The sequence below is a fragment of the Clarias gariepinus genome, chromosome 1, assembly GCF_024256425.1.
Source record: "Clarias gariepinus isolate MV-2021 ecotype Netherlands chromosome 1, CGAR_prim_01v2, whole genome shotgun sequence".
Taxonomy (NCBI): domain Eukaryota; kingdom Metazoa; phylum Chordata; class Actinopteri; order Siluriformes; family Clariidae; genus Clarias; species Clarias gariepinus.
In genome coordinates, this window is record NC_071100.1 from 33,210,538 (window position 1) to 33,231,296 (window position 20,759).

The 20,759-nt window shown below is 38.0% G+C and overlaps 1 protein-coding gene across 1 annotated transcript in view; it reads right to left on the bottom strand.

Moving 5' to 3' along the window:
• Positions 1–16,037: 16,037 nt before the first annotated feature.
• Positions 16,038–20,759, bottom strand: part of LOC128529292 (adhesion G protein-coupled receptor A3-like) — a 36,104-nt gene continuing 31,382 nt past the window's right edge. The window contains exons 16-19 of the mRNA XM_053502707.1: positions 20,432–20,555; positions 20,041–20,186; positions 19,771–19,866; positions 16,038–17,850 (exon numbers count right to left, since the gene is read on the bottom strand). Coding sequence (XP_053358682.1) covers positions 16,377–17,850; positions 19,771–19,866; positions 20,041–20,186; positions 20,432–20,555 — 1,840 coding nt within the window. The 3' untranslated portion in view covers positions 16,038–16,376. The remainder of the gene's footprint in view (positions 17,851–19,770; positions 19,867–20,040; positions 20,187–20,431; positions 20,556–20,759) is intronic.

Here is a 20,759-nt window from a genome sequence, read left to right on the forward strand (position 1 = left end):
TGATGAAAAAAAAAAAACTTTTTCAATGTGGGTTTGCTGAATTCAGGGTTGCATCCCAAACCACATAATGAGCGCTGACAGTAATGACACTGGTGGTGTACTGACAAACTAGAGGAAAGGATGCAAAATGTGGCCCAAGTGGCTACAACTCTAAGAATATAATCCCGTGCTGCTATTATCTCGAATTTACATCGCACAAATAAATTAATTAACTAATAAATAAAACTTCATTGTACATATCAGCATAACTGTCACAAATTAAGTACCGAGGGGCAGTCCTGTGTTCTCTATTGTCTTTCTACATAAAAGTTGGTTCCCATCAATGTCGAGCAAACAAAAATTTTATATCTGGTCACTTTAGTGTACTTACAGTATATCATATGTGTTCTCTTTGCACTTTAAGGTTTATTCTGTGGATTTTTTTTTTATATTTCATAGCCTGCCAAACACATAAAGTATAAGCTGGATGGTGTCATACTAGCCAAATCACAGAGCAGTAGATACAGTACAAGTTACATACAGAAAGACAAGCAGATGCCCCAGATGACTCACTCTTACCCAATATAACCCAGATTGAAATAGCCCTGCAGAAATGCACAGAAACTCGCCAACACCTCGCGTTAGTCACTGGCCAGCGATTTCAAGGTCTCTAGTTCAACGACCTCACACATTGATTAACATGCGATCTACACACCATCAATAAATCTGATGGATATTCTGTATCATTTACTAGCTTTGAACCAAATTAAACAACTAGCAAAAAAACTTATTTTTTATTTTTGTGTAGATGTATTACAAACTAATAGATAATATTTAGTTTCAAACTAAAAGTTTTGTTATAGGCCACCTTGTGTGCCTGAGGAAAATAATTTGTTAATAACTTTATCACATTTTGCAGTCAACTCATTTATATAAAGTGGGTTTTTTAAATATGTAAAGCTTTGATTACTCCCATGAAAACAGTGGACTCCACCATGGAAAACTGAAAGAAATGTACATAAAAGGATTTTTCCTAGAGCTCCACACAAAGACTAGAAGGTCCCTGGTCAGAGAAATGAGCAGGCATCCAATGGCTATTCTAATACAAATTAGACGTTTTCTGCAGAGAAAAACAACCCTCTCAAATGCTCCATTTATCAGGACTTTATAGAAGAAAAACTTAACATAAATCTAAAACATATTAAAGTGTGTAAAAACTGCAGAACTCTAAATACCACTGTAATATTCCAGACTCTTACGCCTACTGTTTCCATTTTTACTGTCATGCTTTCACACACTCTTTCTTTCATCCACCAGATTGGCTGTCAGTCACCACGTATTCAGATTTCTGTACTTCATGCTGGTATATGATGATGCTTAATGCATTAAGTTTATGTACAACACATGCATAAACGTTTCTCACTTAACCCGATCTGACACTAACTGAAACCATTACAGGATTGCCAAAAAGAAACGGAATAACTCATAGATTATATTATATTACACAGTATGTTTATTAATTTAATACAAAAAAGCTCAATTAAACTTAATTACCACTCTGTAAGAGAAAAACAATTCTTAAAATTCCACAGCGACCCACAGTGTGGGAGACCAAAAAAATATAATTTGCCCTGGTGAATGTTTATTGAGTAGTATGCCATTATTTATGTATCAGCACTTGAAATTCTTTGGACTGTGACAGCAAGCAGTCATGAAATATGATTTCATGTTGAACTAGACTACTGCATATGCACTATATTCAGGTGGCAGAAGATTACATTAGAGGCTCTGATCATTCCCAGGGGTTTGTGGTCTTTGGTTTTGATACATCTTTGATTTCACAATAGTCTGTACATGCATACTGAACTGATGGCTTGTATAATGTAAAACTGCGGTAAATAAACCTTTATTAGATCATAGTAAAATGGGTACCTCAGTTCAAAACCATTGTCAGATAAACACACATCTGCACGCACAATTGTGCAGAACAACAGCAGAAATCCTATAAGGGAAAAGGAAAATAATCTGTTCATTTTCATGACACGAACCGTGCTATACAAGTTCACAACCCCACAATGTCAAAATGCAGGTTAAAGTGGTGCTGAGAGTAAATCAAGGAGGATATTGTCTGGCAGTAAATCTGTACCAGCTGGCACAAACCCTGAATAATCAATAAGGGAGTGAATTTGCGGTATAAACAAGCCTGGCAGGGGATTCAAAACGTGAAAGCCTGTCCACTCTCATTCTGGCGCAAGAGAACCATAAACAAACGCCTTCTGTTGGTTATTGCGTGGAAGTTTATTTCTGACTCCGTCCTGTCCCACCACCCATCTCGCCTGGCGCAGATCCGACAGCAAGCAGTCATATTAGCAGATGCTTTCTAGGCCAGCACACGACAAGAAAAGAAACAAACATTGGGCACAAACCAAACAAACCTTGTCAGAAAAAGCCTGAGGGGAAAACGGGAGCTGCTTGAGGCAATTATGGCTGGTTGTCTGAGAGCTTAGATGGAATTATTTATAAAGTTGTAACCAAGGGTATTTTTATATTTATCAGAACATGCATTCAGACTTATAAAGGCCAGAAAACATAAACACATTTAAAAAGATATAAGGATCTTAAATCCCTCCTTACAGCTTTAAACATGTAAACAGTGATATTCCACATGTCAAGCCTTGAACTTCTGTGATGTAAGGTCAAGCCTTTTTTTTTTTATTATTCAGACCGAACAGTCTTTTCTTATACACTAATTCTCGTTTACAATCTTATAAAATTTTACAGTAGTCCACATGAAGCATGCAAAGTCATGATAACTTCCATGATTTTCATGGTGTGATATTCCTATCCAAATGATTACTGAAAAAGTAAAGAATAACCACTGATGGCATTATTTAAATAATTTGTTACCAGCCTTATAAAACAGAATGCAGGAAAGTATAGGATCGTCCACCATTTCTGCTTGCTGGAGTATATTTGTATTAGTATGATTGAGTAAATTCAATCTATATATTTTTTTTCTGTTTGTATCGTGTGATTTTAACCAAATGCATCATCATAATAGTAGATTCATGTCATGATGATGCATTTGAGTAATATAAAATGGCTATAACAGAAAATAAATATATATATAGATATATACCCAAGCAGATGCATAAATGTCCACAGTTCATGAGTACTAAGGCAACGAATTACACAGTAAAGTAGATCTCAAAAATTAGAATATCAAAGAAAAGCTTCTTTTTGCAATTTAATTTAAAAAGTAAAACTTTTATATATTCTAGATTCATTAAATTAATTATCCAAATATATCAAGTCTCTTTTGTTTTAATTTGTATGATTACTTACAACTTGTGAAACCAAAAAAAAAAAATTAGTTTCTCAAAATATTAGAACATATCATTAGAGTAAATTATTATTTATACTGTATAAAAACCATATATCTCTTCGTCTAGTTCAGTACATGCAAACAAAGTCATGGTGACGACCGTTGACTTGTCTAGAAAACAATCATCAACACCCTCTACAAGGAGGGTAAGACACCAAAGGTCATCATTGAAAGGGCTGGTGGTTCACATTGTGATATATTAAAGCATATTCAAAGAAAGTTGACTGAAAGGGGAAAAAAGTGCACAAGCAACAGGGATGACTACAGCCTGAAGAAAATTGTTAAGCAAAGCCGATTCAAAAACTTGGGAGAGCTTTACAAGGAGCTAAGAGAGGCTGAGCCACCGTGCACAGACATCTTCAAGAAATGTGATATCAATTTTTCATTCTTAGTATCAAACCCCTCCTGAACCAGAAACTATGCTGGGTATAGGGTTGCTGTAACAGTGCTGTGACAAATCTGAAAATAAAATAAACTAGTCCACACATGTCTTATGGAGTCGAAAAATAGTTAGACAATCGCTCAGAGGTTTCCACAGTCTGTGATGATTTGGGGTGCCGTGTCATCTGGTGGTGTTGGTCCACTGTTTTATCAAGTTCAAAACCAACACAGTCATCCAGCACGAGGCTTTAGAACACTTCACGCTTCTGTCTGCTGACAAACTTTATGGATTTCCTTTTCCAGCAAACCTTAGCACCTGGCCACAGTTCCAAAACTACCACTGATGACCATTATATTTCTGTACTTGATTGGCCAGCCAACTCACCTGACCTGAACTCCATAGATAATCTATGGGGTATTGTCCAGAGGTAGATGAGAACACCTGACCAAAAGTACAGATGAGCTGAAGGCTGACATCAAAGCAACCTGGTCTGAGCAGTGCCACATGTCATACTGCAGTGATGCAGTAATTTGTGCCAAAGAAGCCATGGCCAAGTATTAAGTGCAAAGATACTTTCCAGATGTTTGACATTTTTGTTATGTAAATCAGTTTTAGACTGACCTTAGTAAATATTCTAATATTTCATGATACTGGATTTTTTTTTATTAACGTTAAACAATAAATATCAAAATTAAAACAGAAAAGTGAAAATAAATAAATAATCCACATTAATTTAACACTAAATCGTATGTAAGAAACAAAACTGCTGTGGCAGTGCTGTGACAAATCTGTTAAAGAAAATGTCTTATAAATAAGATCCAATACAATTATTCATATAAGATTTTCTTTTAAACAGGCTTTTAGCTAAACAGAAAAGAAAAGCTACACTCTCTGTGAAGAGTACCATTACAGCTCTGTATCTTACTGTACCCTCCTATAAGTATAAAGATGCATATAAAACACACTTCTTAAACACATTTCCAAATGGGAGATGCATTTTACATTTGCCAATGATGTATACAGTACTTACATCCTTACCACAACCAGTTAAAAAAGCATAGAGTGTCTTAAAAGTGTACAGAGAGCATCACCCCATGCTCTACGCCCAAACTTAAGAATAAGGCAAAAGTACAAACATGACAACACCTTCAACAACAACACATGCAAGTCTACGTTTAACTTCACACATGTATGCACACGTGCCATGGGAAAGGCTTTCATGCATCGTTGGTCCTACCACTCGTTGAACACGCTGTGGCTACCCGTGCACGGTTGCTGCTCTCCGTTATCTTTACATCCATTTTTCGCTGTGTTGAAGCTGCATGAAAGACTGGGGAAAGCTGCACCGCACGCGCACCAGCCTTTTCTGAATGTTGCTGAGTGATGCGCGCGCGCACTGCCAGTTTCGCGCCTCTTAGTTTCGCGCGCTTCCGTCGCTCTACAGCAATGTAACCCGATGCTCTTGTCCTGTCCTCGTTTGCATTTTATAAAACACTTGAGCATAAAATATTAGTTTAGACTGATTATGGCTGAGGAGCGTTCGAGTCCAAATGTGAATTTTGATTGTGCAGAATAACAGAACACAGTTATGAAAGTAAAAAAAAACTGATCTAATTTCTTTTTATAATCCCCTGCTGCACCAATGCACTTAGCCTATCGTTTCACTAGTGCCTGATACCATCAAGGTAAAAAGTTTTCTCAGTACACCAGAACCATGATTTGACTGCCTGCTTCAATATCTGAAACGCTGGCCTCCCAGGAACTTCATTAATGGCCCAAACATCAGAAATCAGAAAGAGCTTTATTCCCAAGTACGTTTGCACATATAAGGAAATCGCCTGAGGGATGAAACTGGCTTCTGTGTCAGGCTGTCGTAGTGTTTGGTGCTTTGAAGTGCTGACCAGATGGCAAAAGTTCAAGGAGAAGATGGCTCGGATGTGATTTTCTGTTCCCTTTTCTTCACTCCAGATATACTGTATACAGTTCTTGAAGTGTGAGAAGGGGAGCACCGGTATTACTTTTGGCATTCCGAACTGGTCTTTGTAGTCTTCTGATGTTGTTGAAGTGCACAGGACAGATTCAATAATGGCTAAGTTGAACTGTATAAGCAGATCTTGTAGGGAAATTAATGAGAAACAGGCTTGGAGCAAGATCAGTACTGTACAGGGTATATTGCAAGAACTCCACATGTTAATGACAAGTTATTTGTCGATTTTCAAGGATTCCACTATGCGGTTTTAAGAACAGTTGTGTTGGGATGTGCTGGAGAAGTGTTTCAACTCAACCACCAACACTATAAAATCTCAGCCAAAAATTTATCCAACTCTGAAACAGAAATAAATGTTGAGACATTGAAAAAAGCTATTTGAAACAAAAAACTAAGGAAATTTTGTTCTGTCCATGTGGTCCCCTTTGGGTTCCCCAGTGTTCTCTCAATACATGTCAGCAGATGGATTGTGTACCGACATGTACACGTACATCATTATCCAGAGTGACTTATGTTTTTCTTTCTTTTTTTGTAGTCTTAATAGAGATTTTAGCAAGGGCCCAACAGCAGCAGTGGTCCTTTGGTTTAAACTCTAGTCCTTCTGAGCAGTAGTCCAACACCTAGTCCTACACCTATTGGCAAACATCCAAAGGACCCATGGCAAACTAAGTGTACCTTTAAAGAATTCATAGCTGCTCTATAAGACATGCAGATTGAGCTAATCTGTGTTCCCAAATTGCCGTAGTGTGTGGATGAGTGTGTATGATTGGTACCCTGTCCAGGGTGTACCCAGCCTCATGCCCCAAGTCTCCTGGAATAGTCCCTCCACGACCCTGAATACAGAATAAAGCGGTAATAACAATGAGTAAGTAAGCTGCTCTATAGTATTTTAATGTTAAAAAAGTTATTCATATTGACAATATGAATATGCCACTCATGTGGCCCAGCATGCACAATATGCCCCTCATGTGGCCCAGCATGGCTTTATGACAGGTTAGGTTAATTCAGTGGTTCTCAAACTGTGGGGCGCGCCCCACTAGTGGGGAATACAGATATGACAGGTGAAGCGCAATGAACGGGAGGAAATTAGTGGAAAATAATAGGAAAGTACCTATTCTAATTCATGTTTTTCTTTATTGATTTTTTTAATCTTTATTTTCTTTATCGGACACTCAAAACTAAATAATGACACACAAAGAAATGGATCATTAATACAAGTAAATTAAAATAACATCAGAGAAAAAGTGGAACCATAGTGCAACAATAACGGTTTAACGTCGGCATGTTGATTGCAGAGGAACAATATATAAGGAAACATTCGGTATTATATATGTCATTTCATTTATTTCAATGTGTATGCTGATGTTTCTGTGTTTTTGTTAAACATTAATATTTTATCAGGCAGTACTAGTCTGGCATTTCTAGTTTCCAATGTAGAAACAAAGTAGCTTTTTTATCCTTCAGGCGCTGAACAGAAGGGAAGATCAATATCGTTCTACGCTTTTTGTTGGTGTGCGGCGTTTCGCGATGATCCTTAAATCATTCGTTGTGATGTAGAGAGTAATGGTGTTTATGCTTTTAAACATGTATAATTTAAGGCAGATGTAGCTTAAAGACAATGTAGAGAGGAAATATATCTGGGTATCTTATTTGTGGGTTTATTTACGCAGCTATTGAATTCGGAGTTGCGAATATCAAACTAACTTTACCGCGGACACAAACAGGTGTTATGCGCTAAAATGCCCCCCTGCCATGGATTGTCCCCCTACATAATCTCTATCAATTATTATATTAGGACATGCATTCAAAGGTTTATTATTATCAAATATATTATTACTATTATAAATAACCCTAGACACGTGACCCTCGTCGAGACGATTAATACAAATCCCCAAAAATGATTATTATATGGCACATTTATTTTGCAGGGGTTTGTCAATGTACAAATAACAAATTATTTATCACAAACTACACTAAATAAATATTGTTTATGGCGAAAAATTACAGGAAACGATTTTTATTATAAAATAAGCTATATTATTAAATGTTGTATATGAAAAAAATATATAATTTATATATTTTTTCTCCTATACAATTTTTTTTATATTGCTTACTTTATAATTAAATTCATTTGTTATAATTTGTCATTTGTAAACCATAAACCTATGAATTTATGTTCTAATATATTATTTGAAAGAGATTATGTGTGGGGGGGCATTTTAGACCATAACACAGTAGCGTACTGTATGTAGTGAGCATAATAACATCAATGGATATACATTTGTTACATGGACCACAAATAAGCAGGTGATTCAGCACTATCAGCCTAATCAACAAAAAAGCCAGCCGAAAGGAAAACATGATGAAGCCTATGTTGCACTTGGATTCATGGTGGGGATGGTGGGGCAGAAGAGAGACCCGTGTGTGTTTTGTGTCTTAAACCGCTGGCAGCAGACAGCATGAGACAAAGTAGGAAGACACTTATCGACAACACACCCAATCACGTTAATAAGCCACTCGACTTCTTTGAAAGACAGCTCTAGATAAGTGACGAAGTAAGCCTGTTTTAACAATTGCACATGTATTTTATCTGTTTTGAACTTGGTGTTATTTGATCTTACTGGTTTAGAAATTGATTTTTCATTAAATAGTACACTTGGCCGTTTTGGTTATCATTTTGTTGACAAGTGGGGCTTGAAAATTCGCCCACCCTCTCAAGTGGGGAATGACAGAAAATGTTTGAGAACCACTGGGTTAATTGATGTTCCCAAATTGTCCGTAAGGTGTGTGCCCTGCGATTGATAGGCATCCTGTCCAGGGTGTACCCCGCCTTGTGCCCTAAGCCTCCTGGGATAGGCTCCAGGTCCCTGCGACTCTGAATACAGAATAAAGTGGTGTAGAAGATGTGCGAGTGAGTAAATACTCAGCTCTTATTGTAATGCCTCAATAGAATGATCAAAAGTTCTCCCACAATGACTCTAATTATATATCTTAAGCAAATGATGCCAAATGTGATTATTCTTTCTTAATACATGCTGCCTTTTATGTTTGTCTGTGGTATATTAAAAGCATTGTCCTGCCACTTAGAGAAGCTGTAAAGAGAAATGAAGGTGATGGAGAATGAGAAACTCTGCACTTGCGATCTTCCAAATGATGCAATTCTGTTCTCCTTCCAGAAACTGTTTATAGGCTGAATGTAGTAGAACTTGTCAGGGTAATCTGTGATAAATCACATAATAAAATTAATAGAACATGTAATGTTTAGTTATGTAAAATATTTCCTAATGGTTTATGTTGATAAATGAGGAGCGTTCAAGTTAAACAAAGACCTTTAATGTGCAGAACAACAGAACACAGGTATGAAAGTAAAACCTGCTTCATTTATTCATTTAATCATCCTCTATCCTGCTTTTTTATTCTTGGCTTCCAGGCAACTTTGGGCAGAAGACCGGGTACAACCTGTACAGGGTGCCAAACTATTGCAGGAAACACAAGCACGCAAACTACATGCAATTCAGGAACACCAATTACCATTACCTGCATGTCTTTGGACTGTGGGGAGGAAACAAACCAAGCTTGGGGAAAACCTGAAAACTCCTTGCACACAGACCCAAATTGGAAATCAAGCCCTTAACCCAAGGCCACAGTGCTAACCACAATGCCACCACCAACCAAGCTGGATTTATTTCTTTTATTAATATCCTGCTACACTAATGCTCATCTCAGCGTTTCACTAGTGCTTGGATACCATCAGGGTAAAAAGTACACCAGAGCCATGATCAGTATGCAAGCATGTCCGAAATGCTGGCCTTCCAGGAACTCCTTTTATGGCCCAAATATGTTAAAAAGGCTTGAAGCAAGAAAGGTCTGGACTGTATGGGAGATGTCGCAATAACTCTACGCGTTGGCGACAAGTTGTCCGTTGATCCGTCAAAGATTAGGTGTCTACTGTACACTCTATAAATGTTTTTGGAAACGATTACTGTGAGCTGTAAGCCATCTCGACCTCTTGCACCATTCTAATATTTTACTGTGGCTAAGAGTCTCATCACTATACTGTGCTTGACGTCGTCAGTAAATATCAATTTGTTTGTCCCAGGTTGACTTAAACATATTTTTCATTAACTTGTTATTAGATCGCATTTATATTTTTAAAAAAAGTATACTTAATATTAATTTAATATTAATTTAAAGACTGGCTGTGCTTCCTTCAATTCTCTATGTGCACTTTTACTTTGTCAGTTGGAGACCCTGAGATATGTCTAGACATTGAAGTGAGTTATTAACTTTGAGTAGTCTATGTGGCCAAAATCATGCAATATCATGTAAAAATAGGTTTCGTATATTATAAAATATGCAAATATTGCAAGCCCATAATATTATTATTATTATTATTAATAATAATAATAATCATAATAATAATAATAGCGGTACTGAGACTTACGGGTTGAACTTTTTAGACAGCATGACCCTTTTCCATTGTTTCAAAGTCCAATATTTATGCTATAATAATAAACTTATTATAAATAATATAATTCATAAACTAATATTTATTTGATGATTAGTCTTACTAACTGGTTTTATTATAGCCATACAGCTGTTTAGTACCAATCCTGATAGTTCTCACCACATTGTTTATAAGAAAATGAATATGCATACAATGTTAACATTCACATTTCAGCTCTTGAAAAAAATACTAGAAATAACAAAATAATCAGTTTATGTTTTTTAAATTGTTATTATTCTGTTTAATTTTATTTGTGAACTGCCCACAATATTTTTCCTTAATTCAAAAAATACTATTGTTATTTAGAGTGTATACTATTATAGTAAATAATATTCCCAACACATCGAAATAACCCATGATCTTGCAGTATTTGCAGAGCTTTAATAACTCAAATAAAACAAATAATTTGTGTTAATGCTTTGGCTAAATAACATTAAGAAAATCAGTATTTGGTGGAATAACTCCAATTTAAAATTACAGCTTTCATGCATTCTGGCATGCTCCCCACCAGTTTTTCACATTGCTGTTGGGTAACTTTATACCTCTCTTTTTTTTTTGCAAAAAAGCAAACAGCTCAGCTTTGCTTGATGGTTTGTGACCAGCCATCTTCCTCTTGATGACATTCCAGAAGTTTTCTGGAGTAAACTGTAGTGGTCTCTTATTTTTTTCCGTAGCTGTAGTTTAAAACTGTTGATTCTCTACTATGCAACTTTACCAAGTATTTAAATGATCTCTTTTAATGATGGTCTTTTGATAATGTGTTGAAGAGTTCTTAACCCAGGTTCAGCCACTTCAAATCTTCTTTTTTTTTTTTGCTTTGTTTTTTTTTTTTATTGTATGTGCAAAGGGGTTTATTATTAAGCTAACCATGTCAAGACTACAATATTATACTTATTTTTAAATATATCCAATAACATTTTGGTGTTTTATTGGAGCAAAAGAGGATTTATTTTTATTCCTGAATTTTCCATCCTTGCAAACATTATTATTAGATACATTTTCACTTTATATGGGGTGCCACAATATGTGTTTTGTGATCTACTCTGCCTTAGAAAAAATACTAATGATTATTTCATTGTTTCATGACATAAAGTATAATATTACATTCCAGTTTTTTATTTACAGTTCACTCAAAGTATTCTCCAAAAACATTAAATGGTAAGATACCCATTACTTGAAGAACATGCCTTTCTATTCCTTCTTTAAACAACACGTATCTAAACAAATCTCATGTAAAAGCTCAAAACAAAATTAACAACCCAGTTAATTTCTTAAATCACCAATTAAATGAAGTAGTAAAATAACAACAAATATGTCGATTATATCTGCACTGGTGCAGGGCTAAATGGTCAGAAATTCTCATTTGTAAATAATTGTTTTAAAAGCCTGTACAAGCATCTGTGGGAATATTTACATTTGCAGTCACGGTTTTGTGCCTAATTAGGCTGCTGCCTCCGAATTATTTATTCTTTTTCAAAGTTCTAGGTCTAGCAGGCACAGATGGGACGACTTTATGAAAAATATCAATGGTCATTTCTGAGACACATCTTCACATCACTGCATCTTACAGGCACATTTGCTAAGCACCAAAATGTGAAAAATCATTGTTTCGATAAGATCACCCATAACGTCTTTAGTACACTACACACAAAATTTCGAAATTTGATGTAGTATGGGAGTGAAACGCTGGCCTTATTGGAACTATAAATGTTTACTGCTGATGCTCAACATCTAAAACATGTATCTAAACATGAGTATCAGAAACTTATTTTGTTCAAGATGTAAAGGACATATAGGGGTAAAGGAACAGGTTTATTTGATTTGTCTTAAACATCAGCATGAATACATGATTAAACCAATCATTCATTAAATCATAAATCTCCCCTACATAATACAAATCCTTATTCTGTGTTATTTTTTTCACTTTACAGGAAGCCTGGTGATACATCATCGCTGGACTGACATGTCCCTGTAATTATTAGCAGGGTGGAAATGAACCTCTTGTTTAATTTTCATTGGCAGAGCTCTCCTTGGCAAATCATCTAGATAGATGAAAAGTTCAAGGTGAGTTTTGAACTTTTAACACCCAAAGTTTTAAATGAAGGTGCTAGAACACAAATACTAATCTAGCATGACAAGCATATGGTTGATGCTGGAACAGACACATTAAAGGTTTAAACTAGTCCAACATTCAAAGTTCTTGTAGACCATAACTGAATAGAAATTTTTAAACCAAGAGATATAGTCTCTTGATTTAAATTCCATAAATGTTTTCCAAAAGTTTTGAAAGAAAGATTTACCTGTACAAGTGATGAAAATGATAGTATGTAGAGAAAGAAAGGATATGCTCATGATCCAAAGAAGCACATTGGTCCAGCACAGTGGAGGTAATGTCACGGCTTAGCGTTGAAGGTTTCATGGCTAAATTTGACCAGCCTGGTGGCCAATCTTCATTAATTGCACGTTCCACCAGTAAGAGCAGAGTGTGAAGGTTTAATAAGCAGAGTAATAGCACAGTTTTGCTTAAAATATTGCAATGCACACTACATTATGGGTGATATATCAGAGTTCAAAAGAGGACAAATTGTTGGTGCGCGTCTCGATGGCGCATCTGTGACCAAGACAACGTCTTTGTGATGTATCAGGAGCCACGGTATCCAGGGTAATGTCAGCATACCACCAAGAAGGACAAACCGCATCCCACAGGAGTAACTGTGGATGCAAGAGGAAGCTGTCTGAAAGGGATGTCCAGGTGCTATCCCAGATTGTATCCAAAAAACATAAAACCACAGCTGCCCAACTCACTGCAGAATTAAACGTGCACCTCAGCTGTCTCCCATGGCCTGCACAGTGACCAGATTTAAATGTTATTTAGCCACTTTGGGGTGTTTTTGAGGAACAAATCAGGAAATGTTTTCCTCCACCAGCATCACGTAGTGACCTGGCCACTATTCTGCAAGAAGAATGTCTTAAAATCCCTCTGGCCACTGTGCAGGACTTGTATCTGTCATTCTCAAGATAAATTGATGTTGTATTGGCCGCAAAAGGAGGCCCTACACCATACCAATACATTATTGTGGTGTAAAACCAGGCGTTTCAGTTTCATTGTCCAATCCCTGTATGTGGCTGCTTGTTAATCTTGATTAGAATGTAGATTATTATTTAAATCTAATTGACAACTCCACAGAACAGTGTTTGCAAATTTAGAGAGAAAAATATTAAATGGAAGGAGGAACTTCATTATGCAACATGACAATGAACCTTGTCATGGAGGGACTTCATCTGGGGAAAATTGGAATGTTTCAGTTATGTATTTAAGCCTTTGTCTCTCTCACACACACACACACACACACATATATATATATAGCATTGTGTAGATGTTAAGGCTTGGACTGCTGTGTAAACTCAGTATTTTCCAACCCAAACTTTCTCAATGGGGTTATATAACCACTCTTTAACAACTTGAGCCCGATCAATACCAGCATCGTCATCTTGGAATATGCCCATCAGAGAAGAAAAGAAACCATTGATGGAAAAAGTCATTCAGTGTAGTCAGGTTACCAGCTGACCTCATTTTTCATGCACATAGCTTTGCTGAACCTAGAAATGACTAACAGAAGCAACATCAGACCAAACACTGCCCCCACATGCTTGTACAGTAGGCACTAGGCATGAGGATGCATCACTACTCTTTTCTTAGCCTGATACATCAGTCTTGACCAGGGTAAATCTGGAATCATTTGAAACATAGTAACATCTTTGCCATGACCACAGGATATGTCTGACATGATTTAAAAAATGAGAAGCTCCCCGTGCTTGGTGGGTTTCCTCTGGGTACTCCAGTTTCCTCCTACAATCCAAAGACATGCAAAGTAGGTGTTTCTGAATTGCCCATTGTGTGTGTGTTTGCGCACCCTGCAATGAATTGGCAGCCCATCCAGGGTGTACCTTGCCTCTTGCCCTAGGGATCCTGAGATAGGCTTCAGGCCCTCCATGACTCTGCATACAGGATAAAGCGGTATAGATGATGATGACGATGAAGGTACTCTAAATGAGAAGTTACTGTCATCAGTTAGGGTTAAATAACTTGTTGGCAGCTGAAACATATCACTGCAGTAATTATCCAATAGAAGGCTCTTGTATATTGGTTTAGTTAAATTTACGTGGTGGCCTTTTTTTTTTGGCTAGCCAGTACACAGTGAAATTATTTTCTTTGTATATATTCCACCTTAGCAAGTTGGGGTCAGAGCACAGGGTCAGCCTTGACATGGCAGACAGCTCAGATGCCCAGCTTGGTCTTTAACCACTGACCATCAGATCGTAACCCAAGTCTGTGCTAACACTGGCTCACTGTATTTAGACTGTACAAGGTAATCACCAGGCAATTAAGCCTGCATTTTACCTTCTGTAGGGGAGACTGATGTGTGAACCACCTGAAACAAATTCTCAAAACTCACACCAACTCAAGAAAAACTCTAGTGCAAACCCGAAAAAGCAACAGAGATGAAGAATGAAACAGTTTGGTGATACCAGTAGGTCATCAGCTTGATGCAGTTACTGCATCAAGATATACTGCAAGCAAGGTATACACAACCACATATTAAGCATGGTTCACTTCATTTTGCTTTAAGTACATCTGTTCCTGTACATTGGCTCACCTAAAAATTGTACATATCAGAAAATGAAAGAATTCATGATCTTTTACATTTCATTACTGTAAAACAGAAAGAAAATAATTGTCTCTGTTGCTCCAATAGATTCAGAGGGGAATGTATATAAATGTAAACACAATCTGGAAATTGTTTGTAGGGGACGTCTATTTAATAAGAGTTCACTTTCAAGATAAATTATAATAAATAAACACATTTAGGAGAAGTTACTTTTATTTTTGGTTCAGCTCACTTGACATCTGGACCAAGTATAGTGTGCTGCATTACATAAAAAATGCTCAATACCCCTGTGCTAGACTAACTGGAGTCTCTCCGCTTTATCCATGCTATAGCTGAAACACATCACTTCGTAATCTCAATCTAACTGTTCTAGATGCGAGTGGAAAAATATTTACTGAAGTTGCTATAATGCACTATATGGCCTGTGATTACCATTCATTTTCTTCTCACAAAGGTTCTGAACTTTAATACTGATGCGGGTGGTGTACGAGCTCGGACTGGTTGGAGAAAGTCATATAAAAAAATGTGAAATCCCTGCGCTACTCAGAGATGGAAGTAAAAATAGTGTTCATGAAGGGATGTGAGCTATTTCTATCCTCTGCAGTGATGCAGGCACATCACATTGTGCAGTTTGTAAAAGTACTTAATGTGTACAGTCATTCAGGTCAGGTTTTGTGTGAAATCACCTGTAGATAACTAGAAAAGTTTAATTATCAGCTGCCACTGATAACTTTTATTGTAAATGGACTCTAACAGTTTTGTGAATTCAAGCAGAATTAACTTCAATCTTGCTTTTACTAGGCATTGCTTCCATTAGCTGGATCAGACTTCTAGATAAATGTATGAGACAGTTGGGCTTTCAGTGTAATTCGGCAGCCATTTGCTGGGCAGATGCTGATTCATAAAGTAGTGAGCCAGAATACTGTTAAGACTGCAGCATTGGCACCTCCACTTTGCGAAAAGCAGACCGACAAAACGTCAATCTTACTAAAACTAATAAAGAGTGACTTTTTGGAAACAGATGTGTTGTATTATAAATCACTTGCATTAACCAGAGTCTGGATAATAAAGTCTGATGAAAGTTATTAATGTGATGTGGTGCAAAATAAAACAAGCAACAGAGCCTTTTTTTTTTAATTTCGCAAAATGCATTTTTGCAACTGCCAGAAAAGGTCCAAACAGAATACCAACCCTATCTATGCCCACAAATTGTGCACTTACTTTAACATACAAAAATCAATTATGTGCACATTTGAAAAAGAAATAGATGATATAAAAATAGATCATTTATAGATCGTCTATTACAATTAGCAAGTGGTATTCTAAGACGTGACTTCTTTTAAACAACTAATTTATAAAACCTTTTTTCCAAACATTTAAAATAACAACGTAAAATTAAAATAAAAAGAAGGTTCACAGTTAGACAGAAAGAGAGTAAATATCAGTCTCTGAGGTTGGAAGTTTTACTACACTGTAGTTTCATGTTTCCACAAACCAGTCTTTATGGTAGCTGAGCTGTCTGTATTAAGAGGCGACAGGTTCTGTTGCCTCTCTGAGCTTTTAGCAAGTCCATTCTCTGATGCCAAGTTCAGCCCATATGACTTTGGCTGAACTTCCAGTTCGACGGGGAGCGGCTGCTTAGGCTGCTTTGGACAATCTTTGACTGAGCTTAGCAATTCAGCCTCAGCTTCATCCCCGACTACACACCCATTACTAACTCCATGGCTTTGACTTTTAATTGACCCACTACCAAGGCCGCTTCCCAGACTGTTCCGAAGACGACCGTTGCTTATGCTGGAGCCTGTGCCTTTGTTGGCACCCCTGTCAAACTGGCGGGGACGACGGGGGAGGCTGGCACTTGCGTCGCTGCTGTCCTGCTGGAGCTGGCTCTGTTGTCGCTCGCGATACGCCAGGTATGCAGCACGACGGCTGTTGCGGGCATGTAGGCTTTCATGGTGGTGGCGTCTTTGGGGGGCGCTATGCTCGCTGCCCTCCACACTGGTGGGCACATCATAGGCATACTCCCGCAGAACAGTGAGACGACTCGCTCGGTGAGCTCTTGCTCGATTCTTGTGATGCCTCCCAGCGTGTCCGTTGATGTTGCTGTTGGTACCACCCATTGCAGGGAGTCCATTGCTGCTGATATTGGGGCGATACTGGACTTCAACTGGAGCAACATGCATCTTGATCTCATTATCCAATGAGTGCTCAGTTAAGCTGTTGTCCAATAGAGCAGTGCCATTGGTTGCAGGAATTGCTTTGCACTGAGCTGCTTCAACTTGCAGGTTGGTCAGCTTGCACCCTTGGGTGGAGTTGCGCACACTTGGGGCACTCTTATTGGTACAAGATGACTCTGTTCCACTAATGTGGCAACGTGCTACCTCACCATTACCTGTATTAGTTGACTCATCCCCAGAAACCCCAGTCATTGGTGCCAGGAGGGCATCAACCTGCATTGCATATCTCTGGTGTCCAAGGCAGCAGGCCTGTGCCCAGTGGCGGCGCATGTCTTGCCTTGTAACACAGTGATGGCCTATAAGGAAGGCTCCAAGGGCCAAAGCAGCCACGCCAAAAAGGCAGGAGAAGATCAAATCCAATGGCCGCTCCTGAGAAACAGCCAACGCACCAAACAGCCACAGTAGTGTGTAGAGTCCTAAGGCTCCAGCCACTCCAACCAGCTGAGCTAAGAACGTATGTTCATTCTCAAGTGCTGACAGAGATACTGGCATAGATGACTCTGCTTGAGAAGAGGGACCGCCAGCAACCTCAGAAACAGAAAGCCTTTGCTGTTCCTCTGGCTGTTCTTTAAGCTCAAAGCGTCTTTCTGGGTGACGACGAAGCTGAAGAAGAATACTCAGGAAGTACATGCAGTCTACGAAGATGATGAAGGCTACTGGACCATAGAATGCACCCAAGCTAGGCTCCCATGCCATCCAACAGCTGAGGACACAACACAAGATTTTACTTTATAAAGAACCTGCACATCAAACATATTGAAAATTTACATTGATTTAAACGTAAAGAAAAAGGTAGATCATTCCATAATAGAGCATATACATGTGGTGAAACATTCCAACTTAAATTTTCCTTTCTAATTGATGACGACTAAAGGTCTGCTCAGTCTTCCTTAACCAATCATTTATCACACTGCTACAGTTTAAATGGAACAACTTAAATTAGACACTAAAGAGTTCACATAATAGAGATTTTCAAACTTTGTTCTCTTGCCAAATGCAAGGCTACCCCTATTGAGTAGTAAAGAACTGAGAACGGCAGACGGGTAGGATTTGTCTAAAAATAGATTGTCATGATTAGGCTCACATAACATCAGAGTGTTTCAAGTTATTCCCTCGGGAAAATATTCATTATTCATATTGCAGTGTGTGGGCAGAATATGCCATAAAAACCTTGTAGGTATACTTATCTATCAATATGACATACTGTGTCAGGTAAAGTATTTAATTTCTGTCTGTCTCCTGCATCATACTGGCAAGTATATCCACCTTCACCTTTTAAACTTTGAAAGTGCACTGAATGAAATACTTTCCCATTTCTTTAAAAAAAAAGGGAAAAAAAGGGCATATACAGTGAAACCTCGGATTGCGAGTAATGCGGTTTGCGAGCGTTCTGCAAGACGAGCAAATATTTTTTAATACATTTTGACTTAGAAAACGAACAAGTCTTGGTTAACAAGTACCGAGTATCATGTATCACGCATGTGCTTCTTGTTTTGACGCCAAGCACCACGTGATCACAACTGAGCCAAAGTTTTTTTCAACATTTTTTATTTTGTGCTTGTATGCGTGTGTGTACAGCACGCATGTACTGTTTATTATAACACACGTGTGTGTAAAGCAAAAGAACGTCTTATTAAAGAGGTTAAAGATCTGGCCTCCAAGGGGCGCAGTGGTAAAGTGCTAGCCCTATTATCCGGAGATCGCTGGTTCGGTTCCTGGGTGATGCTGTAACCTCTCACAGACGGAGGCCTAGAGAGAGCTGATTGGCCAAGCTCCCTCAGAGGGAAGGGATAAGAGGTACTTTGTGCTCCCGCATTAATCTTGGGGAGGAATTGGACAAGACTAAATTTGGGATTGAATCCAAAAATAATAATAATAATAATAATATAAAAAAAATGTTAAAGATCCATTTTCTCTCTCCTTCTCTGTATCAGCCTGCACTGTGTCATTGGACACTGTGCCCCTTCACACACACATCTCCTCTCACCTTCATGCACACACCCCTTCTCCACTCCTCCCTTCGCCTTCACACACACACAATCTCTCGCTCTCTCTCTCTCTCTCTCTCTCTCTAATAGAAACACTGCTCTGTCGCGGTTCTTTTCAACGGAAAAGTGCAGGTTAATTTGTTTTATTTTTATTTTACAGCAGTGATTTTGTTAGTAGAGCTCAAGCGAGTGTCATTAACAATGTTCCTTGTTCATTTTTCCAATAAAATAGTCTTTCTGTTAACGTGTGTGTGTGTAAAATTCAAATAAGAGAGTAAGAAGGGTTACTGTGTAAGACGAGAAGAGGGAGAAAAGGGTCTAATTTCTCCAATTCCTCCTCTCCTCTTAATTTTGCTTCTCTCTCTCTCTCTCTCTCTCTCTCTCTCTTACACACACACACACACACACACACACACACACACACACACACACACACACCGTCTGTGCGCATAAACGGAAACACTTATCTGTCGGGATTTATACTCGTAATCCAAGGCAGTTCAGCAAATTTAAAGCAATCGACAATATTTCGTTTAATCTAATTCTCCACATCGACACACAGGAGTTTCTTCAGGGTAGTCACCCAATTACTTTTTTTTTTTTAATGTGATGGCGCTCTGAAACTGTATACTTACTAAGGTGCATCTGGCCGACCTCCATAGTTTTTTATGTTAGCAGCTGCAGTTATGCCACAAACAATTATGGGAATTCCTCCACCTATTAAGTAGAACCTAAAGATCAAAGCAGAAAATGAAGAATTCATTGATGACTGTTTAAACAAACAGCATGAAAATACACAGTCATCTCGGATTACTGATTTTCTCATATAGCAAAATGAAAAACATATCAGCCCAGGTCATTCTTTTATTCAAACACTTCTTTTGTGGGAAATGGTGAGTGTTTACCTCAGCATGGGTCTGGGTGGGGGAGGAGGCTCGTCCAGCTCTTCGTATTGCTTAGTCTTGCGTGTGACCTGCTTGTAGATGTTCCGAGCCGTCACACCTGACCACAAGGCTGTAGCCAGTGTAGAGTAATGCAGCACTATGCCCACCTAACGCATACACAAACACTTGATTCCAAACTAGCACAATAAATTCATACCTGCACTGTTATTAGGGGAGCACATATATATATACGACAGATGTTTTCCTTGCACCTCACAAAAAGGATCTTCATCAATTAAGGATTTAATTAGGTGTTTACAAGCGAATAAGGCTACATACATCATCATTTGGAATAATAAGATACTGTAATGGACTGGTTGCTTTAATGGAATTATATTCATGTGGCTCATACCGCTTGGCACACACTGGCATAGGAAGTCTGGTTAATGCCCCCGGCGAATGCAGCACATGTAAGGAGGACATGCAGGCACAGGTTAATCAGCATGTGCCAACATTTCTTGCTAATGCACACAGACCTGTAGGGACACAACATAAGGCAAACTTTGCATTAACTGTACCAACATTAATCAGGTGGTGTGTATGACATTAAATATGTTAGTGATTAACCTTCTCACAGATCACAGATATAATACTGATGATCTATATGCTATATGCTGTCTCAGTGCTATACGTGCCTAAACACCTCAGCATTTAAAGTCTCAATAAAAAATGTATCTATT